The sequence below is a fragment of the Falco cherrug genome, chromosome 2 (assembly GCF_023634085.1).
Source record: "Falco cherrug isolate bFalChe1 chromosome 2, bFalChe1.pri, whole genome shotgun sequence".
Lineage (NCBI taxonomy): Eukaryota > Metazoa > Chordata > Aves > Falconiformes > Falconidae > Falco > Falco cherrug.
In genome coordinates, this window is record NC_073698.1 from 78,392,338 (window position 1) to 78,418,610 (window position 26,273).

Here is a 26,273-nt window from a genome sequence, read left to right on the forward strand (position 1 = left end):
AAGGTCTCTTCCAACCCAGACCATTCTATGGTTCTATGATTATTGGTCTGAATTCAGTATTGACCCTTTGAGCAGGAGGTTGGACTAGATGGTCTCCTGAGGTCTCTTCCCACCTGAATTATCCTGTGGTTCTAGTATTTTGTAAAATATGTTTTGCATCACACCCACTGGAGGTGGGACAAGATGTAAAGAACAAAAAATGCAGCAATGGAAGTTTAAGTCAGACATCAGAAAAAAATTATGTAGTTTTCAGGAGATTGTCTCATTATCCGGAGAAACACCTATCAGGAATAGTGTAGTGGTTCTGGCCTTGGATAAATGGTCCTCTGATGTCTCCAATCTCCTCTTCTGCAGTTCAGTGAAATTTTTGGGGTGGGGGTAAGGAAAGAGGAGATGCTGGGGACAGGTGATGAGGCTTCCTTTTAGTGCTGGAATAGACTGACATAATGAGCAAGTAAATGCAGTCCTGTTGCTGATCTGCCTTTCAGCTGGTACATAAAAGTATCTGCATCTTCTGGCTGACCCTGAAAAGGTTCTTCACTTCCTAATTTGCACTGTAAAATGGAGGTTTCTTACAGATGCATTTATGAAAATACAGCAACTGTAAGCAGCTTTTCTGTGAGGTCAGAGAAGTTTAAGACTGTCTTATAAATAGCTTGAATCTCAGTTTTCTTTAAGATCTTTTGTATTGCCACTTGAAGAAACAGATTAGAAATGGATTCATTTTGTATGCCTGGCTATAGCACCAATTTCAAGTATCCATTCTAATCCATCAGTGTTGGCAATTATGTTCTTACTCAATCTTTTTCTTAAGCTGCTTCTTTGCTCATGTCTAGACATACATCTGCATCTTTGTCACTTTCTAAATATATTGAGTTCTCTGTTGCTCTTGTCTTTGCTTTTGCTTAACAAAAAAACCCAAGAAAACTGAGAAAGAAATGGAATGTAAACTAGTTTTCTCTGTAAGCTGAAATCTATGCTTTCCTCTGTAAACTAAATTCCATAGACTAAAATGCCCATGTACATACTTTCTTCAAAAATCTCTGAATTACTAGGTACAACTTTTATTTGATGCTTCATATAACTGCTTAAGTCAAATACACAAAAATAATGGGGACCTCTGGAGATCTGTAGTCCAGCCTGCTGCTCAGAGCAGGGATAGCTTTAAAGTTAACTTAAGTTGTGTGGGGCTTTGGCCTCTGAGTTTCAAAAGGCTCCAAGGATGGCATTTCCATGCCCTCTCTGCGTGCTTTGACCTGGTACTGTACCACTCATGGAACTTTCTGCTGATGTCCAGTTGGAGTTTTCTGTTTTCTGCCTGGTGTTTCCACAGTGCTCATTCAAAGGACGGTAGTGTAGAGTGTATATGTGAATATGTACTCATATCATGAAGAAAAACTCATGGAGTATTTTTTTAAAATACATTTCACTGTATTTTCAAAGACTAGTTCCAAAGACAAATGACACCACTACCCTCCACCTATACCATTTATGTCTTCTCTTACAGATATAATATTATTGCCTACCTGAACTAAATAATTACTGCTCATTTTTCTTGCTGCCTGCCTTGGGAACAGTTATCTTTGGTTATTCAATGAATGAAGATGTGAACAAGTCACCATTAGAAAACTAAGAGTGGAAATATACAATACAAAAAGTATTTAGTAATCACTGTAGTCATGCTTTTACCCCATGCTAAATACATAATAACTTGCTCCTCAGTGTAAGCAAGTTACCTTCCATTTACTGTGAGATACCACATTTACTGTGGATGTCATTGTATACTACCAGTTGCCATGGGGTACCTGATATGATAGAAGGTTGTATCCTCTTCTGATAAGGAGTTCATCTGGTCACTCACATGTCTTGCTTGTGCCCTCAGGTCTGGTTATCTACAAGTCTATGTGTCTCTGGAGATTTTTAGTACACTTGCCATCTTCTGCTTTTCCTCTGGAAAGGAACTAAGGAGACGTATAAAATATGAAGTCCACTTTATGGCCTTTCCTTGTTACAGTCTTCTCTTTATTTCCCAGCTATTGACATGTGCCATAGTTTGCTTAGGCTGTTTTGTAAGTGTGTGATATACAGGAGGGTACAAGTTTCCTGTGTTTATATGGCCTGTCAAAGGTTCACATCAAACCCAGTCCTTCAAATTGCAGAAAACCCTTGTGTTCTTGTTTGTTGTATTGATCCTAAGTTTATGGGTTAGACTTCAGACAATGGCTTTCTTAAATACTTAGGGCAGACCTGGGTTAGGTAGGAAGGAGAACCCCACAGCAACATGAAAACAGCAAAGGCATGGTTTGAGAAATGGGTGGTCTGGAGCTGCAGCAGGTATTCTGCCTGGTCAGGGCAAAATGTGCTCTGGGGCTTCTCCCAGACTGGGCAGTTCCTGCAGCCTGTAGCCGGGTCTGTGTGAAAGCCCATGTGTCCCTTGGATAAATCAGTGAAATGGGCTGTCATTTATCCTGCCTGTTAAGCTATGTTACCTCTTCCAAAATGGACTGAAATGTCATTGATTCCAGTCTTAATTAGTCTGATTATCAGACTTAATTAAGTCTGATATTAAGGTGACTTCTAAGCCATCCACTCCATCCTTTCCCTAGGATTACTCTTGGTCAATGATTTATTCTCTGAAAATAGGAAAACGGTCCAATAAAACAACTCAGGTCCTAACCCAGCTTTACAACCCAGTCTCAAGGATGACTCAGCACTTTATTATTTACAGGCTTCTATTTTTGGAGTTGTTTGGGATGAGAGGGAGGATGATAACACAGTCAAGACGATAGTCTAGGACTCAGCAGACATGCATTCAGCCACCTGTTCTACACAGAGCCGCTGTGTGATTGTGGGCCAGTCACTTATGACCAGAGTTTCTGCTGAGATCTTAAATACCTGTTGATTTTTACCTGTGTAAGATGTAAATCATGAACTTCCCAGCAACAAATTAGTGATAGCAGAGCTTCCTTAATTGATAGGGAAGTTGTACAGGTGAATACAGTGAGGGCCATGCTAGTTCTAGATGGTAGGTTAGGAGCCATTCCTCACATCTGTTCAGTCATATTAGCACTGAAGAGAAAACGGGCATTTAATGTAACGATGTATAACTTCAGTTCACATGTGGACAAGATATTTTGGCTGGTACATATATGTCAGAGGGAACAACACAATCCTTTACTAAGTGTAAAAAGTAATTGCATTTTCTAACCAGAGTGCTCTTCTTTCAAATTAACTGTTTCTTCATTATCATTTCACTTGTGCTATTACATTGACTGTTGCCTTTTATTTGCCATAAAGCTGTCCAAGGATTCTGAAGATCTATTTTGTGTTCTTACTCACAGCAAGTTTTATTTTAACATTTAAATGGGAATAGCTTTGCTTTGATGTGTACAGATGAGGCCCATTAAAATGAGATGCTTAATTTTATCTGATTCTGACATAGACATGGTTTAATTAAAGTGTAAGTCTCTGGAGACATTTGACCATTTGTTCATTTTGCTAGTCAGTGTGAAACTCCCTTTATCTGAGTTTTCTTCCTTGGGCTTTAATAATGCAGGTGCTTGTACAAATGCATGGTCATTCTCATCAATATAAGAAAGATTTGCCTGGGCTAGTCTCTTCCTCCTGTGTTTTTTGTTTGAATTTTGTTACCAAGTCTCTGTTGTTTGTTTCTTTTTTAGGATTTTGAATCCTTTTTCTCTGCTAAAGAAGAAAATATTATTTATTCATTCCTGGGTCTTGCTCCTCCTCCAGGTACAAAGGTATGCACTTCTGTTCTTCCAATGGGGGCCATTTATTTCATTTTAATAAAAGATAAAGATGGGCAGTGACTCAGCATGTTAAATAAGGGGCAGTGACAAGCATTACATCAGATGCTGGTGCAGCAAAGTGTTCTTAAGGGGAAAAAAAAGTGGCTGGTTCAGTAAATACTAGAAAATACTTCTCTCTTCCCTTCTTTCACTGCAGGCTTGTTACCGTGCCTCCAGCTGATGATTTTTTTTTTGTTATTGTTGACACAAAGAAGTATTTTAGCATGTTCAGCTTTTAAATTATGCAGAATTTCCTAATGCAATTTATAGGTTGTGTTAATTACAAGAAACCTTCGCTTCCCCCTGGACTGCATCAAACCTCGAGCAAACAGGGTTTATACTGGCTACCAACAGAGGGGCTGTGCTGTGGACCCGTTCTGTTCTCTGTGTTGCATGCAGACTGGCACTGTGGGGTTTGATCCCTCTGCCTTGAGGAGGTAACTTAAAGTCTCACCCAGGACTTCATGAAGTCCCTTCGGGAAGTCTACCCATTGTTCTCCATCCACTGTATTTTGTATTTTTGTATTTTGTATATATGTTCCAATATATCTCTTGCAAAAGAAAAAAGATATTTCTTTTTTTTGTCCTCTTTTTTTTCTTTTTATAGAAAGCAATGTGTTATATGTTTATCAGAGACTTCTAATGAGTTTTATAACTGAAAGCATCACATCTCTTATCCTGAGATCCTGTTAGATGATAATAAAATGTGGCCATCTTTAATGTGGATGATTCAACAAAAGAAATTAATCAAGAGAGTCATGAGCCAGAGTGATAGAACTCTGCTGCATTGTGGTGACCTGGATGAAGAACTGCCCTGGAGCATGAGATCTGATTTCTGGTCCAACTCTGCTGCCAACTGTGTAGCAACTTCGAGTGAAACACAGTTATAAATGTCTCTGGTTTTCATCCTTGGTAAAAGCAGAGATAAAAAGGAGCCTTTGCTAAGTGCTTTGAGAGCTACAGATTAAGAGATACCCAGGGAGAGCCACAGTTGCTATAAATGGCTTCGACACTGAATCCCTGTGTGATAAGAAGCAAGTGGTTTAAACTTTCTGCTTTAGCTGTTCCATTTCCCACCAAGGGAAATAGAAATTACTTGCCTACCTCACAAGGGTCTTGTGAGAATCCATTTAATTAACATCCACAAAGCCATGAAAGGCTTAAAGGACTGCAGGTATTACATATTATAATCATTATAAAAGATACATGGAGAATCAGATAGAGAAAATTGCATTTTTCCATCTTTCCACTTCATATATTATCTGCTCCTTCATGCAAAGTTCTGTTAGATAGTGTGTCTGTGAAGCAAAATAACAATTTTTTTTAGAATTCATTCATTCCCAGCTGTCAGCAGAGGCTATTACAGTTTCTACTTTGTGACAACTTTGTAAATGTTGAAAATAATGTATTTGGTACATTCAGCTGGGCAGATTAGTGTTAGCGCTATTGGTAGCAAGCAAGTATGTTTTATGCTGATTAACTGCTGCATTGGTGGTGACTGTTTCAGTTCAGAAAGTGTTTCTGAAAAATCCATGTAAAGAGTGGAAGATATATTTACATTGTGTCCTTTTATAATCTGTTCCTGTATTTGAGGGAGACATATACAAGTATTTTAGCATTTATTGCAGAGGTGTTTCTCAGCATCTTAATTGCATCGCAGTCTGGCTGTGCTTTGTCGTGCAAATAGCCTTGCTGCACTGCTTGTGCTTTCCTTTCATTAGGCTGTCAATTCAACCTTAGCATGAAGTACAATGGATGGCTTGTGACATTGATTTTCAGCAGCATGAATCTGGAATAATGTCAGGTGTGGAAGAGGTGGTGATGATGACACATATGACAGGGTTTTCTATTAATCCACTCTTAAATTTAAGTGTATTTTTTTTCTGGAACATGATGATAATTTATAAAAAAAGCAATGTATAAAGCACAGAAACACCACAAAACAGTCAGCATTTGTTTTCTAAGGGTTTTTACCCCACTGAGACATTACAAAGATTAATATGAAGCTCATACAGGTTTTATACTCTTACCTCAGAAGATTCTCTTTCCTTTTCCATCCATCTTTTGTCTCATATTGCACCACCAGTAGAGAAGCTCTTTAATGACCATGATGCTGTTTCACAGCACAGTCCACTAGGATCCTGACCCAAGACTGTTTTGGGCCAATTTTCTAGAGCAAGCAGATGAGCCTTTTGCTACTCCCACAACAAATTATAACTTCCCAACAAAATACTTGTAGTTGAATTCATTGCCACATCAGTCTTCTGAGTACAAAATACATGTTTCAGTTCTGCAGATTCTCATTTTTGTAGCCCTGACTCCTGTGGATTAGGTGACTACAACTTGTCGCCAGACCTACTTGTCCAGCATTTACATTAAACTGTTACTGCTAGGTATTGGAGCTCTGATGGTGCCAGCGCCTAATGTGTAAGCTGATCTACTCTTACAGGGTGAGTCTGATATGTCCAGGACACATCAAAGTTGTCACCAAGGTGCAGACTGACTTTTAAGACACATGTAAAGAAGGTCTGAATACACAGATATAAAGGAGATCCTTCTCAGATCTGCAGCAATCACATGCAAAGTTGTGTTTACAGACTGATTTTTGTCTTACTTTTGAAAAAGCTGTAATTGTTTCAGTAGGAAACAGCAAATCAACATCAAAGCTGGACAGAAAACAGGCTGGGGGGCAGCTCTCTAAGCAGGTGCCTACCTCTTCCAGCATCCACTTGTGTTTGGACCTCTGCTAAGGGTTCTGGTTGGGTACCACTGAACAAATGGCTAGTTGCTGTGTCCATCACCATGCTTTCAGTTCCAATACAGTATTCAATAAAGTATTTAGATGCCTGGATGGCATATGGGAACTTCTGCAGATCTTGATGGAAAGGCCAAAGCTCTAAATGTTATTTGCTTAGATCACTGTGGGAGTCAAAGATCTTCACTTTTTTTTCCTATATACCAAATACATTTTTATCGTTAAAGGGTGCTATGTGGCCATAAAACTCTGTAATGTTACAGGAAATCAATACTTGTTTTTGGCACTTCAGAAAATGTCAATTAGCTTTCATTGTCCTCTCTGTCCTGTTGCCTCCCCATTACTGGTTATAATTTTTTCTAAAGCATCATTTAACAGGGATGAGTAGCACAGTTTTATGTGCCTAAGAGAAGAAGCAGGCATCGTGTTTGTGTTAATAAGTTCTTAGACTATTAATATGAAATACCTTCTCACTTGAAGGAATACCTGGTCTAGAATACCTGGTCTAGAATACTTCTAAACGTATTTCGTAGCAGGCTGGGATTTAGGAGACAGCTGTGCTTTATGCCTGGCAAAGATCAATCAAGTTAGTGATAGATTTCTGAATGATCCCATTTAATCTGGAATTAGTGGTACAAACAGTGATATGCCAATAGCATACATGTGTACATTGTGCTACAATTAATGTAGTTTGTATGTTTAGGGTCAGGTGTGTCATTCTCAGCTGCCCCCAAAGTTGGGTATATTTCTTTCTAACCCCGCCATCACTTTTATGCTTAGTCTGAGACTGTTCTTAATATTCCTGAAAGTGCTCTGAAATATTGGTAATTGTGAACAGCCCATTAAAAGCTCCAGCTGCACTGCTTGTTTTCTAAAATGGCACAGGTGAATTGTTTTGTCAACGAGATGCCTATTACTTAAACTAAGATGACAAACAGTGTGCTGTATTACTATACCTTCTGAGTATCTTAGCAAGGTTTGAATGCAGGTAATTAATTGCTTTTTATTTTTAGGGACAGTCAGGTTTTTTTGAGGAATTTATTAACTGCCTTGGAATGTTGCTTCTGTTTCCCATAACTCCAGAGAGCCAGTAGCTTCTAGCAAGATCGTTTAGGTTTGCAATTGCTCTGTGAACTCAGTGAAACTGAGTTTCTTGAGCTGAGTGTCTGTTTTCAAATGTTGTATATATTAAAACCTTAATCTAAGTATTCTTGGTTTTAATATCCATAATCTTGATAGTTCAAAATCTTTAGATAGTTGAGCTTTAGTCTTTTAATTGAAAACTTCTACTGAGGCTGTTTTGAATTACAAATTTGCAGTATGTGCATTTTATTTAAATAGAAAATGACCTGCCAGCCAATCTTTATAAATGGTACTTCATTTTAAATCAGTTAAAAATTAAATTTTGTGTTTCTATGGAGAGCTAGCATAATGATGATATTCCTAACATTACAGTTCTGCATATAATTAACAAGCACTCTGTGTGTGTGTGCATGCATGCATGTTCTGGCTGATAACACACTGCTTCTAGAGTTTAGTTCTTTAAGTTACAACTTTTTTCTTCTGCATTATGCTCTGAGTAAGTATATGATTCATCTCTGATAGTTTTACAAAATAGATTCATTTTAATTAGAATGCCATCTTCAGTCTTTATGTGTTTTATGTATCAGCCAAAAATATTGAGTACATAGATTTAAAAAAGAAATGTTAATATACATGCTAAAAATAAATCTCTAACCTATATAACTAAATAAATATCTAATTTGGTTTTCATTAATGCTATACCTTTCATTTTAGTTACTGCTACAAGGAAAGCATCTATAAGGAATTTATTTGCTTAAGAAAACAATGTATTAACACAAGAGAATTTCAGTATGTCTGTGTTGCTACATACTTCAGTATTCAAATATTTTGTTAGCTTTTGGGAAAAAGCAAAAAATAAATTAAGCCAAACAAATGTCTCTGTAGAAATGTTTTTAATAACAATGCCACCAGTATGAGAGTGCAGTGACCCTACAGTTTTACATGCACTCGAAATGAGACAATATTAAAAAAAAAAATAAAAATATTAGTCTTTTCTCCTTTCTCTGGTTCCTTCTGCTTACTCCCAGCTGCTCATTCCTCTCCCCAAGCATCCCCCACATGCTGGCAAAAACATTCATGCAGCTGTGTAATGGAGTGTGCAAATTGTGTGGGACAGAAATGTTTTTCTTTTTAAAGCTTTAATCTTGATCAGCCTCCTGCTCCAGTTTGCCATGCAGCCCTGGAAAGGCTTTTGCTGCCAGGAGGGCAGGGGCAATGCAGTGCTGGGAAGGACTGCAGGGAGGGTGATGCTTGCTGCTGATAGGATTTTTTTTGCTGTTGCTGTTTTCCTCTGTGGAGAGGAAAGCGAATGTACGAGACTATGTGCCTACTCTCTTTTCATTGCAGGCTCCTTACATATAAAATGTATTTTCCATAATTCAGGAGAAAATTGCCAAAAGAGCACCAGATCTTATGGACAGTGAAGTTTCAGGAAAAAGATAAAACTGCAGAAGTATTTTGTTCATCTTCACTCTGTCATGATACCTGCTTCCAAACTTCCCTTACCTCGTTTTTATCATTTTTGTCCCTATCCAGCAGAGTATCTCAGCAGGAGGGCATGTCTTATATTGCACACCACGTCATAGGACAAAGATCCCTAAGTTAGCACTCACCCAAGTCTGCTCTGGAGCTAAAAGCCAGATTGCCTGCAGAAGTGTGACACTAGCATAGCTAAGTAGACTGGCTGAAGAAATTATATATGAATAGGACACTGGAGGAGGACTTGTGAAGCTTAAAGGACAGGGGATCATGACTGGGGGCTTTTGTTGAACTGTAGAGACAAATGAAATTATGGAAAAGCAGAAAACCCCAAACTGACCAGGTGGATGAGTCCTAAGGGCTTGGTCACAGGGATGAGAAGGGAGCCTGTTTCCTATCAGGGTCATGTTGTTTTGCCCAAAGCATGTATGACTTACTTAGGATGACATAGGACAGGACCTCTCCTGAGACCAATTCTCTGTTGCTGGAGGCGACCACATCAGATAACACCTCTCAGAAGTGGTCAAATTCCCTTTTTATGAATTAGATCCTTTTCCTCCTCTACTTGAAACCTCGTCCAAAATTTCACACTGCTGATGATTAGAATTTTTATTTACACCTGGTTTGTACTCATTTTGCATCTACCTCTGTGCTTTTCCTTATCCTATCCCTCCCTGATGTTTACTCTGATCTATTTTTAAAGAGCCATCATATCCCCTCACAGCATTACTTTCAATAGATTAAAGTAATGAAGCTTTTTTTGTCACCCTTTCATAAGACAGGCTCTCCACTCCCTCAAATATTCCTGTAGCCCTGCTCTGCACCTGTTCCAGTCTGAATTTATTTTTCTTGAGTCTGAGTGACTGGAATGGTAGAGTGATCCAGAAGAGGTTTTGCCTTGGCCTTATACGATGACATTAATATTCACTTTCAGCTCCACCAGCTGTATCTTACCTCATACATCTGAGAATCATATTTATTGCCTCTTTCACTATTGCATCACATTCGTGGCTCATTTTTTCTGTGTTTATTTAAATACATCCATCTTTTTCTTCTTTGATGATTGTCAACTAACAAGCTCCTGAAGTGCAGCAGAAACATCTGTTTCTAATCTCTGTCCCAGTACTACCTGTCCCAAATAATGTGACTTTGCACTTCATGCTATTGCATTTCATCCTATTTCTGTTGTTCCACTTGAGGCCATACAGGTGTCCTTTTATCTGACACTGTCTGTGATCCAGTGTGACCTTTCACAGCTACTTAGCTGAAAGTACAACAGAACTTAAAAAGTCTTCTAGTAGGTGCTTGTTCATGGTGCTGGAATAAATAGATGTGATAAATTGGTGTGTGAACTGAGGAACAGTTTCCTGATGGTTTTAAACGAGCAAATTAAGAGGCAATACATTGAATCCTTTATTACTTCCGTTTTCCTGTAGCTTCTTGATGAAGTTTAATTGGAATGCAAAGCTGGTGCTTTTTTTTCTGAAGCTAGAATGTGCCATCAGGGTGAGCATTGGTGTCTATTAAAGTTTTCACAGAAAAGTTAGAAAATCTATTATGCTCTGAAGAGGAAGTGCTTGAATTCATGTTTTACCTGTGGTTTTACTGACAGAGCAGCATGCCAACAAGTGTTCCTTTCAAAGAAATATGTCCAAAAGGGTATATTTTCATTTGAGTACTGAATTAGAAAAAAATACCTCCCCAGACTATAAAGAGTTTTATAGAAATTATTTGTTGGTTATGTGCCCTGAAGCTAACAATGATTTTTTTGCTGCCAGGAATCTGAAAAGTCTGATGCCACGGATGAAACTGAGGCACACACAGAAGACAAGGCAGATGAAGGGACTCATGAAGAGGCTCAGTCTGCTCAGTCACCATCAGAAGATGAACAGGTAATTCTTCCTTTTTCCCTTCATGGTATGAGGGTTTTGTCTGTGCTAAGCTCATGAAACATAAACCCACAGGCCCTCCTATTGTGCCTCAGGGTGGAAAGACTGATTGCAGAGGGGTCCTGTTTGTCTTTTGGATGCATTTTCTTTGCCATCATGGTGATCTGAAACCTGGATAAAAGTCAGGGAACTTTGCTCTGAATCTGGAATAACAGCATTTGTCTTTATTTAACAGTTTCCTTCTGTCACTTGTTGCCATAAGCTTTTTTTTTTGAATGCTTATTTGCAACCAGACTCTAGTTATGTAGAATAATTTAGGAGTAGGCATCTGAGTCCTATCTGTGTGGAAAAATTTGCTGCTATCAATGGCCAGCATCTGCAGTGCTCGTAAATCTAGTTGTTAAAGTCTGTGTCATGTACCAGCATTGACTGCTGTAGCAGCAAGCCAAATCTGACAGTGTCTTCTCCAGGCCGAAGAAGACAGTTTCTCTAGGCAGCAGCCTCTGGATAGTGCAGAAATGGAGACCGTTGTTATCCTTTCTGCCTGCATGAAGGTCTGATATTAGTCACATGAGCAGATCTCAAACTGCAGTAGTAAATATTCTTGGAAGAAGCATTCTGAGTTCCTTCAACTCCCTAATATAATATCCTGCAGTTAGCTAACATCAGAAAGTACTTATGGTGGAAAGGTAGATGGATCCTGCAAAGAGGGACTATTCTGTTGTGTGCAGGTGCCTTCCTCATTGGGGTGCTTATGTTACCGGCCAGGTTCTAGACCTAGTAGAGACTAAGCAGAAATGCATCTGGTGTCTGCAAATCAGGGATCCAGATGCTTTATTTCTCTTGCTGCTCTGGGAGTTTGGCATTTACGGATGGGTTTATTTTGATGTTGCAGTGTCAGGTGACTCTCTTCCCAGGGAGGCAGACCTGGATCAAGCACTTAAAATTGTCAGGGTTTTTTTTTTGGTTTGGAGATCAGATGGTCCTAGTGGGATATCTGTCACAAATGCATCTTCTCTTTTACTAAAGACCAAAACAAATGTAGTTGGTTTTTTTTTTCTTCCATCTAGCTACTCCTCACTGTAAGCCTTTCCTGATTACCCTTTATAACAATGACTGAGCCAGTCATCATTAGGCTGGAAAAGCACCCTTTACACAGCCTCATGAAAGTCTCAGGCACTGGGAAGTCTCATTTAAAATTTCAAAATGGTGATGAAGAGCAACAGTCCTCAGTGGGCACTGAAATTTCTCCTTAAATTATATCCAAGCAGTTTTCATGTTTCTCTGAATTTCAGCCACCTTGCAAGTGCCGTCAAATACCTTTTTCCTCAGCTCTTAAGAGAAGCCCAGCATAAAACTGCAGTGCATCCCCTGGCAGGATTAGATTACTTGCCATTCTGGCTGACAGTCTACTCTAATGTTTTTTCAAATGAGAACAGAATGCTGGAACATGTCTGCCAATCTGTCAAGCAGCTGTGTATGAGAGGTTTCATAATGACATAATGCAGTACCACTCCTATACAACAAGAACCTTGCTCTGTTTCTCACAGAATGGATTGGAGCTGTAGGTGGAAAATATATTCTTCTTCAGTTTTACAGGGAGGGGAGTGGCAGAGGAGAGAGCACCAGGCAAGACAGTGTGTTTGAACAGATCTTTCTGTGGCTATGAGGGCATAAAATATGGTTAGTCTTACAAATCCTCTGCTTTCACCTGCATGGTCTTGGCAGTGCTGAAATGTTCTTATATGGTCTTACATAAGGAGGACGAAAAGTCTTCCTGAAATTGTCTAACTGATATCCACTTTCATCATGCCAGGTATATATTAGCTCCTGGGGGGGGGGGGGGAGGGGGAGGGGCGGAAAGCACTGCTTCTGTTCCCATCTCACTAATTTGTAGAAAGGATACTCACCACTACAGGCAGCAAGGTACCAGGGGCTTGTGCCAGGGGTACACAAAACCCACTTTCCACCCTATTCTACCACCTACTTTCCATGTCACCTAGGACAAATCGTGTCAGTGATGTGGCATCTGTCTGCCTTGCCACAGTTCATCCCAATTATCACTTCTGTTGGGATAGCATGAATCATTCTGTAGAAATTCTGGTATTCTCATTCACTACAAACAGCACAGAGAGGACAAGTGTCCTTTGAGGCTGCTACAGTGAGATGAATTCTACCTTTTGTCTCTGTATCTCATTTTACCTTTATAAAAGAAGGCTAGAATAACATTTCCTTACCTGGCTAGATTTTTATGAAGTTAAGTAGATTTAGACTGTCAGATTGTCATTGGAGTATCTCCATTGGATGTTAGGTCCTGAAGGATATGTGTAGTATCAACACAGCATTTTCAGTATTTCCCACTCTTCCTGTCATTCTGCGCCCAGCTCATCTTGTTTGACTGCTTGACCACACTGAATAGATGTTTTCTGTGTGCTTTCCCCACCCATGTCTTTTTTTTCTTCTAGCTTATTAAAAGCTGGTCTCTGTATACTGAGTTCTGAAAGGGTGATCTTTCCCTCAGTGGCCTGCTCTGTTTTGCAGCTGGACAGCTGCATCTTTAGAACACTAGGCAGGTCCCTTTTGGAGACTCAACTTACTCTTTTGACAAACCCTCAAATAAAAATGCCGTAATTTAAACACTGCAGTTGTATGTTCTGCTTCTGAATTAATATACCAGTAGGAAACTAGTAGTGGCATTTTGGCCTTATGTAGCACTCAGTTTCAAACCAGCTTAAAACTGACTCTCTCATGCAGGGTATAACTCAGCTGGCTTTTCTCCAGTGACTTTGCAGGAGAAATGCCAGTGCTATGGAAAAATTCTGGAAGAGTGTTAGTGAGGTAAAGGTATCTCAGTCTTTGCTGATGAGCATAAGATAGATAACAAAATAAATTGCGACTGTCTCAGCTGTGGAGCTGCATGGAGGGTCCCAGATTTCAGAAGGCTCCTCCAATGCAGGAATGGCATCTGATGATCAGTGTGGGTCTGTGTGGGGGCTGCAGCCTTCCCCTACTGCTTCTGCTGCACTTGCTGGGAGATATCAGGAGTCCAGAAAATGGCTTTTTGTCTCAGGCTGGTATGACCCTGAGAAACCAGTGAGAGATGCCAACCCTCTAAAAAACCAAAACTCTTAAGTCAGAAACAGTCTTCTGTAAGTGGCAGGGATAAATGCACAGTGTGACAGGTTCTTCTTCACACACCTCACGTTAGATCGCCTAGGCTTCAGCAGCTCCAGCCCCTCATTCACACAGATCAAGTAGTAAGTAACAGGAACGGCTTTCAGCCTGGGTCACCAAGGAACAACTGCCCTAGGATTTCTTTAGGATTTATTTTTTTCACCTTAAACCTGTTGCATGCTTTCCTTTCCTAATCACTTCATCAAGCTTATCCTTTACTTCTTCTTAATCTTTTTTTTTTTTTACTTTCTAATCCACATCCTCTGATGGAGAAGATTGAGGAACCATTTTGTTTGGATATATTGTCCCTTTTTCTTGCTTTGCCTGTCCATTTCTTTTTGAGTTTTTTTGAGGAAAAGACTGTGACCTCCTATGCACATGGCATGGCAAGGGCTCTGCTGGTCAGTAGATGTGATGGTAATAATGTTTCCTTTAGATTTTAGCTTGCACATTAGAATATGTTTTAAGTGGTGTCCCAGTTAAATCAGTTTGCGGTACAGATTAGGCTCGCTTCAGGGCAGAATTATTTTAGAAACATGTTCAAAAATCATATCATAATGCAAGTCTGTATCCTCTTTCAGCAATTCCCCAGACCATATATAAATCCTGGCACTGCAGCTCCCTTCCTTATCTCAACTCATTCTATGCAAACTTTATCAACTACTCATGCCTTTTGCATAGTACTATCCCAATTGCCCTTTTTCCTTGGGATTTTGTGTAAGATTAGCTCTTCTCTCCAATAACCAGCTTGGTATCTAGCATTAAATTCTATTCACTGTACATGTATATTTTTTTGCTTTTATCTCTCTTTCTTCATCACTTTTGCTCAATCTACAGTTTAAAACCAGCTTGTATTATTTCTTATTCCCCAGTACTGTTGAGCCAAGGCATCTGTTCCAGCCTACAACAGTTAACAGAATTGCAAGCCAGATTCTGAGTGATGATATATAACATAGATATAACTCTGTATAATTCTGATTTATCTTTCATTTTGCAGACCAGCTAATTACCAAAAAACCCCAAATCTACCTGAAAAAGCAAACAAAACCCCAGCTCTAATGCTTTACTTGTCAATGAGGCAGATTTGATTTGAAATAACTGAAAGGGAGCTGTATTTAATGCTTTTATAGCTCTTTTTCAAAGTAAAGCTTAAATGTGCTTTGTGAGTTAATGTGGATGACATTATCTCAAAATAAATCCACTGAATTCCACACTATTTTCATAAATTCAATGTTTAATTTCTGCTGTATTTTGCCTGTATGACCTCTAGTATTCTTTCCTTGATCTATCTTTTAAACATTTTCTTTTGTACCTTTTATGTAGGAAAGCAAGGAAGAACATGCAGCCACAGGGGTATAGTATATTTGAATGTTTTGTTTCCATCTTTTGTTTGTGTGCTTTTAATTTCTCTTCAGTCTCATTGCTTCACTCAGAAGTTAGTAAATTATTATCCATGAAACTAAATATACTAGTATTATATTCTGCTACGTATACTTGTTGGTTGTACCATAGTCTTATTTTTTAGGAACAAAGATAGGCCTTTAATCATTAAAAACTCAATGGAAGAGAAATTCTCTTTCACAGATTCTTTAGTAAAGTTTGCCAAGGACTCACAAGACAACTATACCTTTTGACAATCTCTAACTGACACCATGCTGGTTACATTTTCAGTGTTGTGAGTGTGAAAGAGGCATTCTGAAAATTTAGGCCATTCTGCCTATAAAGGAAGTATTTTCCTTGCCAGATTTTGTAAGACCCAGGTGCAAATCCTTATGCACTTTTCGGCTTTGCCCAGCATTGCAGGCATTTCTTCAGTGTTCCCAGTAAAACTAATGATTACTTTAGGCTATTTTCCACTACAAACCTGCAATTAATAAGAGGACACATTCACATCTTCCGACTTCCAAACTGCAATACATGCATATATACATGTGTATGTAAACACATGCCCGCTGTAAAGAGTTATGCATTGTGGACCTGGAAGCTGAAACGGAGGTCCTGGGACCATGGGCAAAGCATGGGGGCTCCTGGTGAGGCTGGCAAGGGTCTTTAAGGTTGGTTAATGCACCCTAGCACCACTAGCTCATGCTTCAAGCAATAAAAATACCCTTTTTTTTTTTTTCTGTAAAAGGTAATTGACTTGAATTTTGAACTGAGGTTGTTAATATCCAAGAGATGTTGCTTGTCTGTGGGCTTGCCTGGCCCTGTTTCAAAGAGTGCTAATGAAAGGCACCTTTCCTGGGTAAGATGCTGAAAGAGGCAATATTGCTTTGGCTTGAAAACTTCTAATCCAGCTGACCTGTGCAGATGGTGGTATTACATTTCTGGTTTTGCAGGGATGATCCCTTAGTGCAATGGTTTTCCCTGCAAAACAACCATTTAAACCAGGAATCTGCTTACAACAGATCCATTCCTAAGCATGTTTAAATGGGATTTTACTTCAGTGACTAAGATGTCACTCACACAGACATTATGTGTCTGAGAGGAAAACCTAAGGCCTGCCTGCAGACCTACTACCTGCAGTCCTGACTGAAAAATAATTATATATTCTTTGATTGGTTGAAAGGAAGGATTTTCTATAATTTTTGTAGTCTAGGTAGTATGTGATGTATAAAATTTGAGATAAAGCTTGTTTGTACACACAGGAGTGCCTTTGAACAAGAGTTTGCTGGAAAAGAAGGAGCAGAGAAGCCTGTAGTGCAATTTTCAGTTGTTTTTCAGAGCAAGACTACATTTTAAAACCTCGTTTACTGTCTCTTAATGATCTGTATTTATTGTCTTTTGTCTGTGTCACATAAATGCTAGCTTTCAGATAGCCATTAATTTGGCTAACTGAAGCAAAGGGCTATTGCCTTTAAATTGTGCCATTTCTCCTATATAAAAGAACTTTTGAAACAGAAACAAGTCTAGTTCCTGTGCCATAAATCTTGGCTTGTTTACTTCTCCAAGAAAGCATATAAATAAAAATACTAAACATTTTGTCATATTTACATATATTTCATATTCTCATTTTGATCTTGAACATCTGTTTACAGCTTAACCCTATACTGTGCTCTAGCGTCTCTAAGAAGAGGGTTCTTATATTCCAGCACTTGCCTATTAACTCCACAAAGCTAGAGCCCTGGCATGTTAAAGTGAAAAACTCTATACGTTACTTCTTTGTTCTATTTTTTAAGCTCAAATAATATTGCATTTACTAGAAATAGAACAGTTGCAAAAGCACAGCTCTGCATTTCAAGACTAGTTATTTTTCCTTCAATTCCTGCATGATAACTACAACTATTTTCTATAAAAAAGGAAGAAGAAGAAAAGCAGGAAGAGGGAGAAGAAAAGGAAGAGGTAGAGGAGCAAGAAGAGTCTTAGTACGCTTCACTATGACACATTCTTTCTTGAACAGGCGTTCAGGTAAATATTAAGATATCCAGCACAGTTTCTAAATGTTCTTAGAGTAACATAAACCTGAAAATTTTGTACATATTTTTGTTATATTCAATTACAAGAATGGAAAAAATGTACCAAAACATTATGCATTTCACACATAACGGTTAGTCAAAACAATTGCTCTTAATGAGTCTGTTAGTTTTCCCCATTTCTGTGGCACAAGTGAATCTGACTTTCCCACACAGCTGTCTCTGTGATCCCTAATATCCATCACATTCTGCAGGCCCTTCAATCCATTCCCCACTGGTTTTACAACCTTCACCTCCCTGCCAGGCTTCTGACGTCCACTTTGGGCATATTCTTTAGCATCTTCCTGTGGTATCCCCTAGCTCTCTGCTGTGTCCCCTAAGTATAAGCCATACCAAGAGCAGCATGCTAGGTGTGCACTGCTTGGGTGGTCTATATATATGCACAAAGTGCCCAACTGATGGGCCAAAAGTACATTTAACTGTTAAACTCATTGCAGCTTCTCTTTCATTTGGGATAGTAATTCATCCCACTCGCCTCTTACTCAGCTACTGATTCCACTGAAACTTTTAGGAGCTTCATGTCTCAAATGAAGCCCTCTCTCAAATTTAGTTGAAATGTTAAAAAAAAAAAAAAATTACTGGGGAAGGGAGAGGAGCCTGACCAGAAATATGACACACTATAAAACTGTTCTGATTGCCTTAGAAACTGGGCCAAATGTGACTTTAAAACCCCAAAACAAGAAGCATCTGGCAGGCAGAATTTTTACCTGTATAAATGTACAAGCATTCATCATTGCTCAGGTTTTGCCAGCATATGGTTTCAAATTTAATTTTCAGGTTTTCTTCTTCCTACTACTGTCACTTCTCCTCTTCACAGAAATAAAGATCAGACAATCACTTACTAGGGAAAAATGTTAACCTACAGGAAAGTTGGGATTTCCAGCAGATTTTCCCTTGCATGGTGGGACTGCCTCCCTGTTGCAGACACAGAATGTGATACTCTTTCTAGAACTAGCAAGATTCCAAGCTAACTCTGTCTCTGAGGTAGTTGCTACAGGTTTAACCAGCCATATGCTGATGTGGAGACCCACCTCAACAGGACAGACAATGCATCATTTTGTTCATACTACCTCTCCCAAATCTGGGTTCCTCTTGCATGTTCCTGTTGCATGGGAATTAATTCATCCCAGCGTTGTCCAGTGTTCAGATCACAGAGGGAGTGCTAAACACTAATCTAATTTTCCTTATTTTTGTTCAGGAAGCACAAGCTGGAGCAGCACTGCCAAATAAAATAAAATCACTCTCTCGAGCAAACATCACTGCTTTTCATGCCTGTAGACTTATGAACATATAAATACATAACAGAACAAAGATGCCACCCTGTCCTACCTGTGGCCTTTATACATATATATATATATTTGGTATTCTGATTGCTTGTTAAAATGAGTCTTCTTATTTTGACTGATGATATTTCAGTTGATATGTTGCGATAAAATTGTCCATGTCATGTTTCAGCTTGTAAGCTCCTTGGGGCAGGAACCATGTATTTCTCCATGTTTATACACTGCCAAACACATTGCTGCCACTCAGCAGATAACTGCACTCACACAAGTGACTTATTCCTTATTCAGAGAAAAAGAATTTCGGCACTGAAAACTTCAAAGAAGCTTCCTGTATACAAACTGTGTGGATCACTTCTCCCTCAGCTGGCTTTTGAAAAGGATTGGGATTTCCATTGTACAGCAGTTTAAATAAATGCATTTTCTGTCCTACCTGTTCTTTGTCTGCAAAACCATTAATTTAATCCTAGCAAGCTGTGCTAAGATCTGTAAATCTTTTCTCCATCATTATGGTTGTAGGTTATGCAAAATCCTTCACCTTGCCTTATGTTTCTCCTGAAGTTTCTGGTGTGTGTAAGACCCCAACCACAAGGATACAGTCTTCACTGAAGGAAAGGCATGTTCCAGTCCCTCCTGCTGAAGCCTCGTCAATCTTCATGGATACATTCATGTTTGCTGGGCCAGAGAGGCAGAGAAAATTAATCCATGTTCAGGCTGTAACTCTTGGTTAGAAGTTCACTGGTGAGGAAGGAGCTTGGATTTCAGTCCCTTGTATGATTACTTTTTATGGGATTTCTAAAATCTGCTTATAGAGGAAGGGAGGGGATGAGAAATGCTTATTGCCAAAGTAGTCCATAGCTTCATAGACAAAACAATCTCCAAAGGAAGCACACGTTTATGTTTAGTTGATCAAGAAGAGGCTGGCTTTTCAAGCTGCGATCTCCTATACTGTGACTGCTTGAACAATGACTGAACAAATAAAGTGGATGAAAAATTTGTGAGGGTTTCCTGAATGTCCTGAGTGGGTACATTTTTTTGTTCAGGATAACCTGAAATTGCAGCTGTTGGGAGGGCATGGATGGGGAAGCAGTGCTCCCTGTCTGCACTGCTTTTACACTTGTAGGTGATGCTGGGCTCGGAGCTGTCAGTTCCAGCTGAGGGAAGGACCTTGGAGTCCTCACTTAAAGCTCGCCAAAATCATCAGCTCAACATGCAGCAGTAGCCAAGATCCTGGAAAATGCTGGGCACTGTCAAGAGGACAGCATGACTCTGCTGCCATATAAAGCCTTGCTGAGCTGACATCTTGGGCACTTTGAGCAGTCTGGTCTCTGCATCTTAGGGAAGATGTAGTGGTGTAAGAAGAGATGCAAAGAAACCAACAATTAGAGAGGATGAAACAGCTGCTCCATGAGGAGACTGAAAAGACTCTTCAATTCGGAGAGGAAGCCAAGGCATTTACAAAACTCATAAAGGCAGTGAATAAGATAAATGCAAAACTGTTAAGTCAAGAAATCTTGCGATACTGTAATGAAAATTGGTATACACAGTTACCATACACAATGAAATTAGTAGAACGGCTTAAAAGAGATGAAAGAGAGTACTTTTTTATAAGGTGGCCCAGGAACTTCCTGGGGTTTGTTGTCACAAGGATGTTATGGAGACTGACCATGTCAACAGGCCCAAGAAGGTATTGGGCAGTGTCAGGAACAGAAGGCTTGTAAGGATGCTACAGCCCGGGATGTGTCCACCAATATCCCTGGTCCAATGAATTGTGGATGCTGGGGGCAGAAGAAATTAAATACAGAGGACTTGCTGTCCCTAAATATCATTGCCCACTGCCACTGTCAAAGACTGAGTACTAGCTTAGGTCAGCCACTGATATGACCATTTCTTACGTACCTGTGTGTGATTACTCTTCTTGGGGAAGACGTTCCCCATCTTGCTGGCAGCTGAACTGGGGTGGCAGTCATTGCTGCAGCAGTTTTGAGCAAAAGGCTGGACTTTGGGAAGTATGGTAGACGAAAAGAAAACAGAACTGTTAATCACTCTGGAAATGCGGTAAATCCAATGCAGTGAGCACATGTTGTGCAACAGCCAGTGTGTTCGCGGCAGCCTTGACATATCCTGGGCTGCCTGAGCTTCACACAGCTGATGCACCATGGGCTTCATTCTTCCCCCCACTGATGTGCAGAAGTAAGAGCCTGAGCATACCCAGTACGTCAGGCAGGGCCACAGGCTTTGAGCTTGGAACAAAACCGCGACTCTTTGCATATTCAGGTATTACTTGTTAAGGCAGAAATATGGCAACCATCTTCTCAAGAGGGTATAATCTGGAAAGCCTGTCAGGGAATGTGAGGAATGCTAAGCCTCCCATACAGGAGTGACGCACTGCCCTGGTCTTCAGCTGGTGGCTGAGGTTATGCTCAGTGTGTAGTGAAAGAGCAAACAGGGTAGCGGATGGTCGTACTCACAGCACAGCTCTTTGGTGCCTTCCTTGGGGTAATGTTCTTTGGCGTGTTCTGATCATCTTTTCTGCCAGACAAAAAGGAGGTTGTGAGTATGCAAAGAATAAACTGAAAGCTGACTGCTGCTCGGTGATTTTAGCCGTAACGTTAATTCTACTTACATAAGCTTAATACTTTCTGCAGTAATTTAGTGCAACTAGGCAAAGAATCAAATCTTTTCTAACTACAGCTGAATGAAAATCAGTATTACAAAGATGTGAGCTATTGAATTAAATGCGTTTGAAAACATACTGCCTTCATTTTTATATAATTTATATTTTACTGGGAGAAAGCAACTGCAGTTGGTTAACAGGGCGTGCCTGGTACACAGTGTTTCACTTGCTTCAGAGAACTGTGGATGCAAAATCATTCCAGCGCATTCCAGTTAAACACAAAACAGCATGCTGCTTTTTGTGACACTTTGGTGTGTAAAGTATTTTCCTTGGGTGATTGATGCTAGAAACTTCTAGTATACTGAAACTAGCTAAAATTAGAAAGACTTCAAGCTATGCTTCCTACAGATCCATATATGTCATAGGATGGTGGCTGTCTGCACCTTAAAATGATTGATTGTCAAGTTTAACAGGCTGCTGAAGTGTAAAACAAGTGACTACAAGTATCATTGCAAAGCAACTAAGTAGACAGGGCTAGTCAATGGTTTGTTTTCCAGGAAAATAAATACTAGGATCTTCAGTCTGTTGCTAGTCATAAAGGGTTTTGAGTAACAGGTCCAGAAGGCAACCTGGGCCATGCTGTCTCTTGCATGAGAGCACTTCTGAGTCAATAAATTGTGTGAAAGTTTTTCTCCCAAGAAAATTCCAAGGGTAATTCATTGGAGAGAAATTAAACTCTTCAGTAGTTTTGCCGGTACAGCACTAACCCCCAGTCAGTGTTTTGGTCACCTTTCCAGCCACCACATCTGTTCACATGCCTTCCAGATAATAAGACTTGCTAATAGTCTTCCGTTTACTGTGAGAATGTCAGTGTTAAAGCAGATAAGACTATCTGCATACTTTGACAACTTCAGAAGGCTGGAAAATATGCTTGACGAATGATCTGGGAAGCTGAAAATTCAAGATAATTTTTTCAGAAAGCAGATTGCAAGTTTGTGATTTGATGTCAAATATCTTGAAGAATGTTTGCTGTCCCTTCAGCTGCAAAGTCATTGCCATGCATAAAGCAGAGGAAACAATTTTCAGCTGAGGCTCAGTGAGTTCCTGTCTCCATTTTGCTTATGGGAAAGTAAGGCGCAGAAGTGGGATGTCATGCTTAATATCACAAATCAAGGGCACTAGAGTCCAGATTAGATGTAGACTACCTGCTGTGTATTCCCCTGCTTCAGAACATGCCAACCATGGTTTTGCATGTGGTGATGACTTTCTGTCACATTTTTTGAATCATTTAGGTTGGAAAAGACCCTTAAGATCATCAAGTTCAACTGTAAACCTAACACTGCCAAGTCCACCACCAAACCATGTCCCTAAGTGCCATGTCTAGATATCTTAAATACCTCCAGACATAAAAGCAGTAGAGGAACTTTGATACCAGTTTGTCCAAAATGTGTTTTAACCACAGACTATTCAGCTAACTTCCTTGCCCCTTACTTTCCCTATGAAAGTGAGAAAATACTTGTAGATAATTTATGGGAATAAAATCAAAGTATCAAGGCACTGATTGAAAGATGAAAGTATAGCAGCATCTTCTTCCTTTGCTAAGGTTATTTGCCTCTGAGTTGTCCATTTCACCTTAAAAATGTTAATGTCTACTTTTTTTCCATCATCTTGATATCTGACAGCTATCAGAATGACCTTCTACATTACATTATATATTCGCTACTTTCTTAAGTAACTACTATTCAGCAGCCTACAGAAGAAATGGCTGAAAAAAATGGTCGCTTTTCCCTCTTTGTTGCTCACTGGCCTAGATCAGAACTGCACCTGCAAAAAGGCTCTTTGGGGATTCCTCTTAGAAAATACCAGCTGTGTTGGTGTCTCCATTCTCTCATAACTTAACAAGCATGTATCGACACACCCCTATGTCACAAGCTGTCCTCCAAAATATGTAAATGTTTATAATTGATCAAAGTCAGGTTTGTATGACTGACACATTAACTAAGCAATATATTTTCAGGCAGGACAGAACTTATTTGGGTTTCCTACTGCACTGAGAAAGTTTAGAACATATTACTAAAATTGCAGAAGCTACTTTATGTATGTAGAAAAGGATGTCACACAGGGTGCCCTCCTAACAGCTAGCTGTGATTTTGCTGATCAGTACAGAAAAAAGCCTTTAGTCATCTCTACTTTTTCAGCAGTGTAATCCTTTAGGAATTCCTTCCTTGAAAAGGAAACCTGGAGGCAGAAAGCAATGCAAGCATCTAGAACTTTTATTTTTTATTTTGACTGCATAGCACGCAAGTGGGGCTTGGCAGATCAAGGACCAAGAGGAAACCTTGCCTGGGAAGGCAGGCCCATCGTCAACCCACCTCATGCTGACGCAGAGCTGTGCAGAAGCCCTGCAGATGCATGCTGCTGTGCATCCCTTCCCCTCTCCTAAGTCACGAGCACAGTGTCCAGCTGATGAGCCAGAGTGACTCCCACACACCCCCCAGTTGTGCTGTCCCCATCTTGGCAGAGAAGAAGGGAACCCCTGGGGAGTGTCAGCCTCCTTGGTCCTGTCAGAGGAAGCCTTACTCCCACGCGGACACTGCGTACTGGCAGCTGGTAAGCATGCTGCTTTCAGAGTTAGAATAAAAACTATCCTGTCACTGCTGCAAACAGCTCTGGACATCAACTCATGGTAGCTTAAGCTGATTTGATGATGACCCAAGCTGGGTGCTCGAAGCCCATTCTGCTTTTTGGGCTGGGAGGACTTAATGTCTCCTGCTGCAATCACATGCTGCCTGTCCTGCAAAAGCTGCCTTGGAGGGGTCGTTGTGACAGAGGAGCCCTGGTGAGCGCAGATGATTTCAAGATAGATGCTGGGGCGGCAGAGCCAGGAGCGCACAAAGGCAGGGGTGAGGGTCACTGTCAAAGCCAGAGCACGCGACTCCCAGCTGACTGCTCGCACGGGGCGATGGCTGTGGAGCTGGCAGCAAAGCACGGCAGTTCCTGCTCTGCTGACTTGAAGGATGGGATCCTGGCTGGATGCTTGCTTTCTGTCCGTTCCAATTTCCAGCTTTCTGGGGACTTCTTTTTTTTTTTTGACCTTCAAGCTTTACATTTGTGCAGTAAGACTAGAAGAGAGTTTATATAGTAATAGTGGCTTACTGTACCAGAGGAGCATTTGTGTGCAAGTGTGTGACAAAATCTGCCCCCCAGCACCCATCAGCTCCTGGTGGCTCAGAGCGGAGGCTGCTGGTGAGCACAGAGCCAGAGCAGCATGATAAGCAATGTTGAAGCCTGCTGTTGCTGGCTTTAGCCTTTAAAATCATATTACCCTGATAAAGTTAGCAGTCCCAGGGCTTGCCAGGAAGCACAAAGCACACGAGCTGTCTTCTTTCTTGCTGCCCAGCCTGTATTTCCCTTCCCCCGCACCATGGGGATTTTTCTTTACTTTTATTTTACTACTTTAATTTTAAAAAAAGCTAATTGCCTCCACAATAGCCTTCAAAGAAATAAATAAAGCAGATGCACCCTCTCCTAACATCCCTCTGGCTGGGGAGATGATAATCCCCACAGAGGCAACCCCACGTGATGTGCTGGGCACAGCGAGTAGCAGGTGGCAGGACTGCATGTGGGGCTGTGGGGTGGCAGCTGGAAAGGGCTGGGCTGCTGGTGGGTCCTTCTGGGCTCCCAAAAAGGGGGTGCTGTTCCAGCCCTTACAGCTAACTTGGCAGCAACATCTCAGGTGTGAAAGCTTGGCACTAACTCAGTGATGTTTCTTACTTGGCCTGGGATGAGGAGAAGGAAAAGCCAGAAAAGTGAGAAATAAAATGGGGGCAAAAATCCCCTTTGGGCTAGGAAGCATCTTCTGGTCATTGCACGTGAGCAATTCCCAGCAGTCAGTGATGGAGCACAGTGTGTTAGAGGAGTTTTGTCTTTCCGTGTGCTCCAGTACTTTTCCGTAAGGATTATAGCATTACTGGATTTTAATTATGTGGTATGTGCATTAATATTGGCTACGTCCAACTTAAATGGGTCTGGTGCTGGCGTCCATGTGCTCCTAATCAGGTTTTGATGAAAGCTAGAAACAATACAAGAAAATTATATTCAACTTCTGACCAGGCTCAGGCTGGTTTCAGGGCAGCCGCCAGTGTGGCCCCATGCAGGAGCCAGAGGAATCAGTTCTGGCAGGACCTCGGGGGCCCAGGTGGCTGAAATATGGACCAGGGTGTCACCCAGCTGTGCCAGCTGTGGTGGGGTGGGTGACGTGTCACCCAGCTGTTGCTGGAGGTGGTGAGGACACCTCTGCCTGATGCCCAGCACTGGAAGTGGAGAAGGCAGTGGAGAAGGAAGGTCAGGGCAGTTGCCCGTGGGCTGGCAGGTAGTGCCCAAGGTAGTGAAGACCTCCAAGAATGGGTCCTGGGGACCATGTTTATGATGAAGTCTGGCACTGGCAAGGAGCTGGGGAACATTGCCAGTGCAGAGGAGACTGGGACGGTGGCCCAGAGAGAAGCCAAAGACCCTGAAGTACACAAGTGAGATAAAGTTTGGTGGTATGGAGTACCAGCATCGTGTGCTTTGGGGACAAATAAGAATTTCTGCTACAAGCTGGGAGCCTGTCCTCCTACGATTGGCACAGGAGGAGAAAAGCTTCTGTGCACAGGTTCATCTCCAAGCCACAGGGAGCTGTAACGTGATGCAGCGGTGGGAAAGAGAAATGTGATGA

At 40.7% G+C, this 26,273-nt stretch overlaps 1 protein-coding gene across 2 annotated transcripts in view; it reads left to right on the plus strand.

Annotated features, from left to right (window-relative positions):
* The window catches only part of SH3BGR (SH3 domain binding glutamate rich protein), a 29,080-nt gene extending 9,186 nt beyond the window's left edge, over nt 1–19,894 (plus strand). The window contains exons 3-7 of one of the 2 annotated variants that reach the window (XM_027804342.2): nt 3,681–3,761; nt 10,905–11,018; nt 15,513–15,542; nt 17,487–17,594; nt 19,459–19,894. In XM_027804342.2, coding sequence (XP_027660143.1) covers nt 3,681–3,761; nt 10,905–11,018; nt 15,513–15,542; nt 17,487–17,552 — 291 coding nt within the window. In that variant the 3' untranslated portion in view covers nt 17,553–17,594; nt 19,459–19,894. The other variant, XM_005438522.2, reaches the window with a different exon arrangement.
* Nucleotides 19,895–26,273: the final 6,379 nt, after the last annotated feature.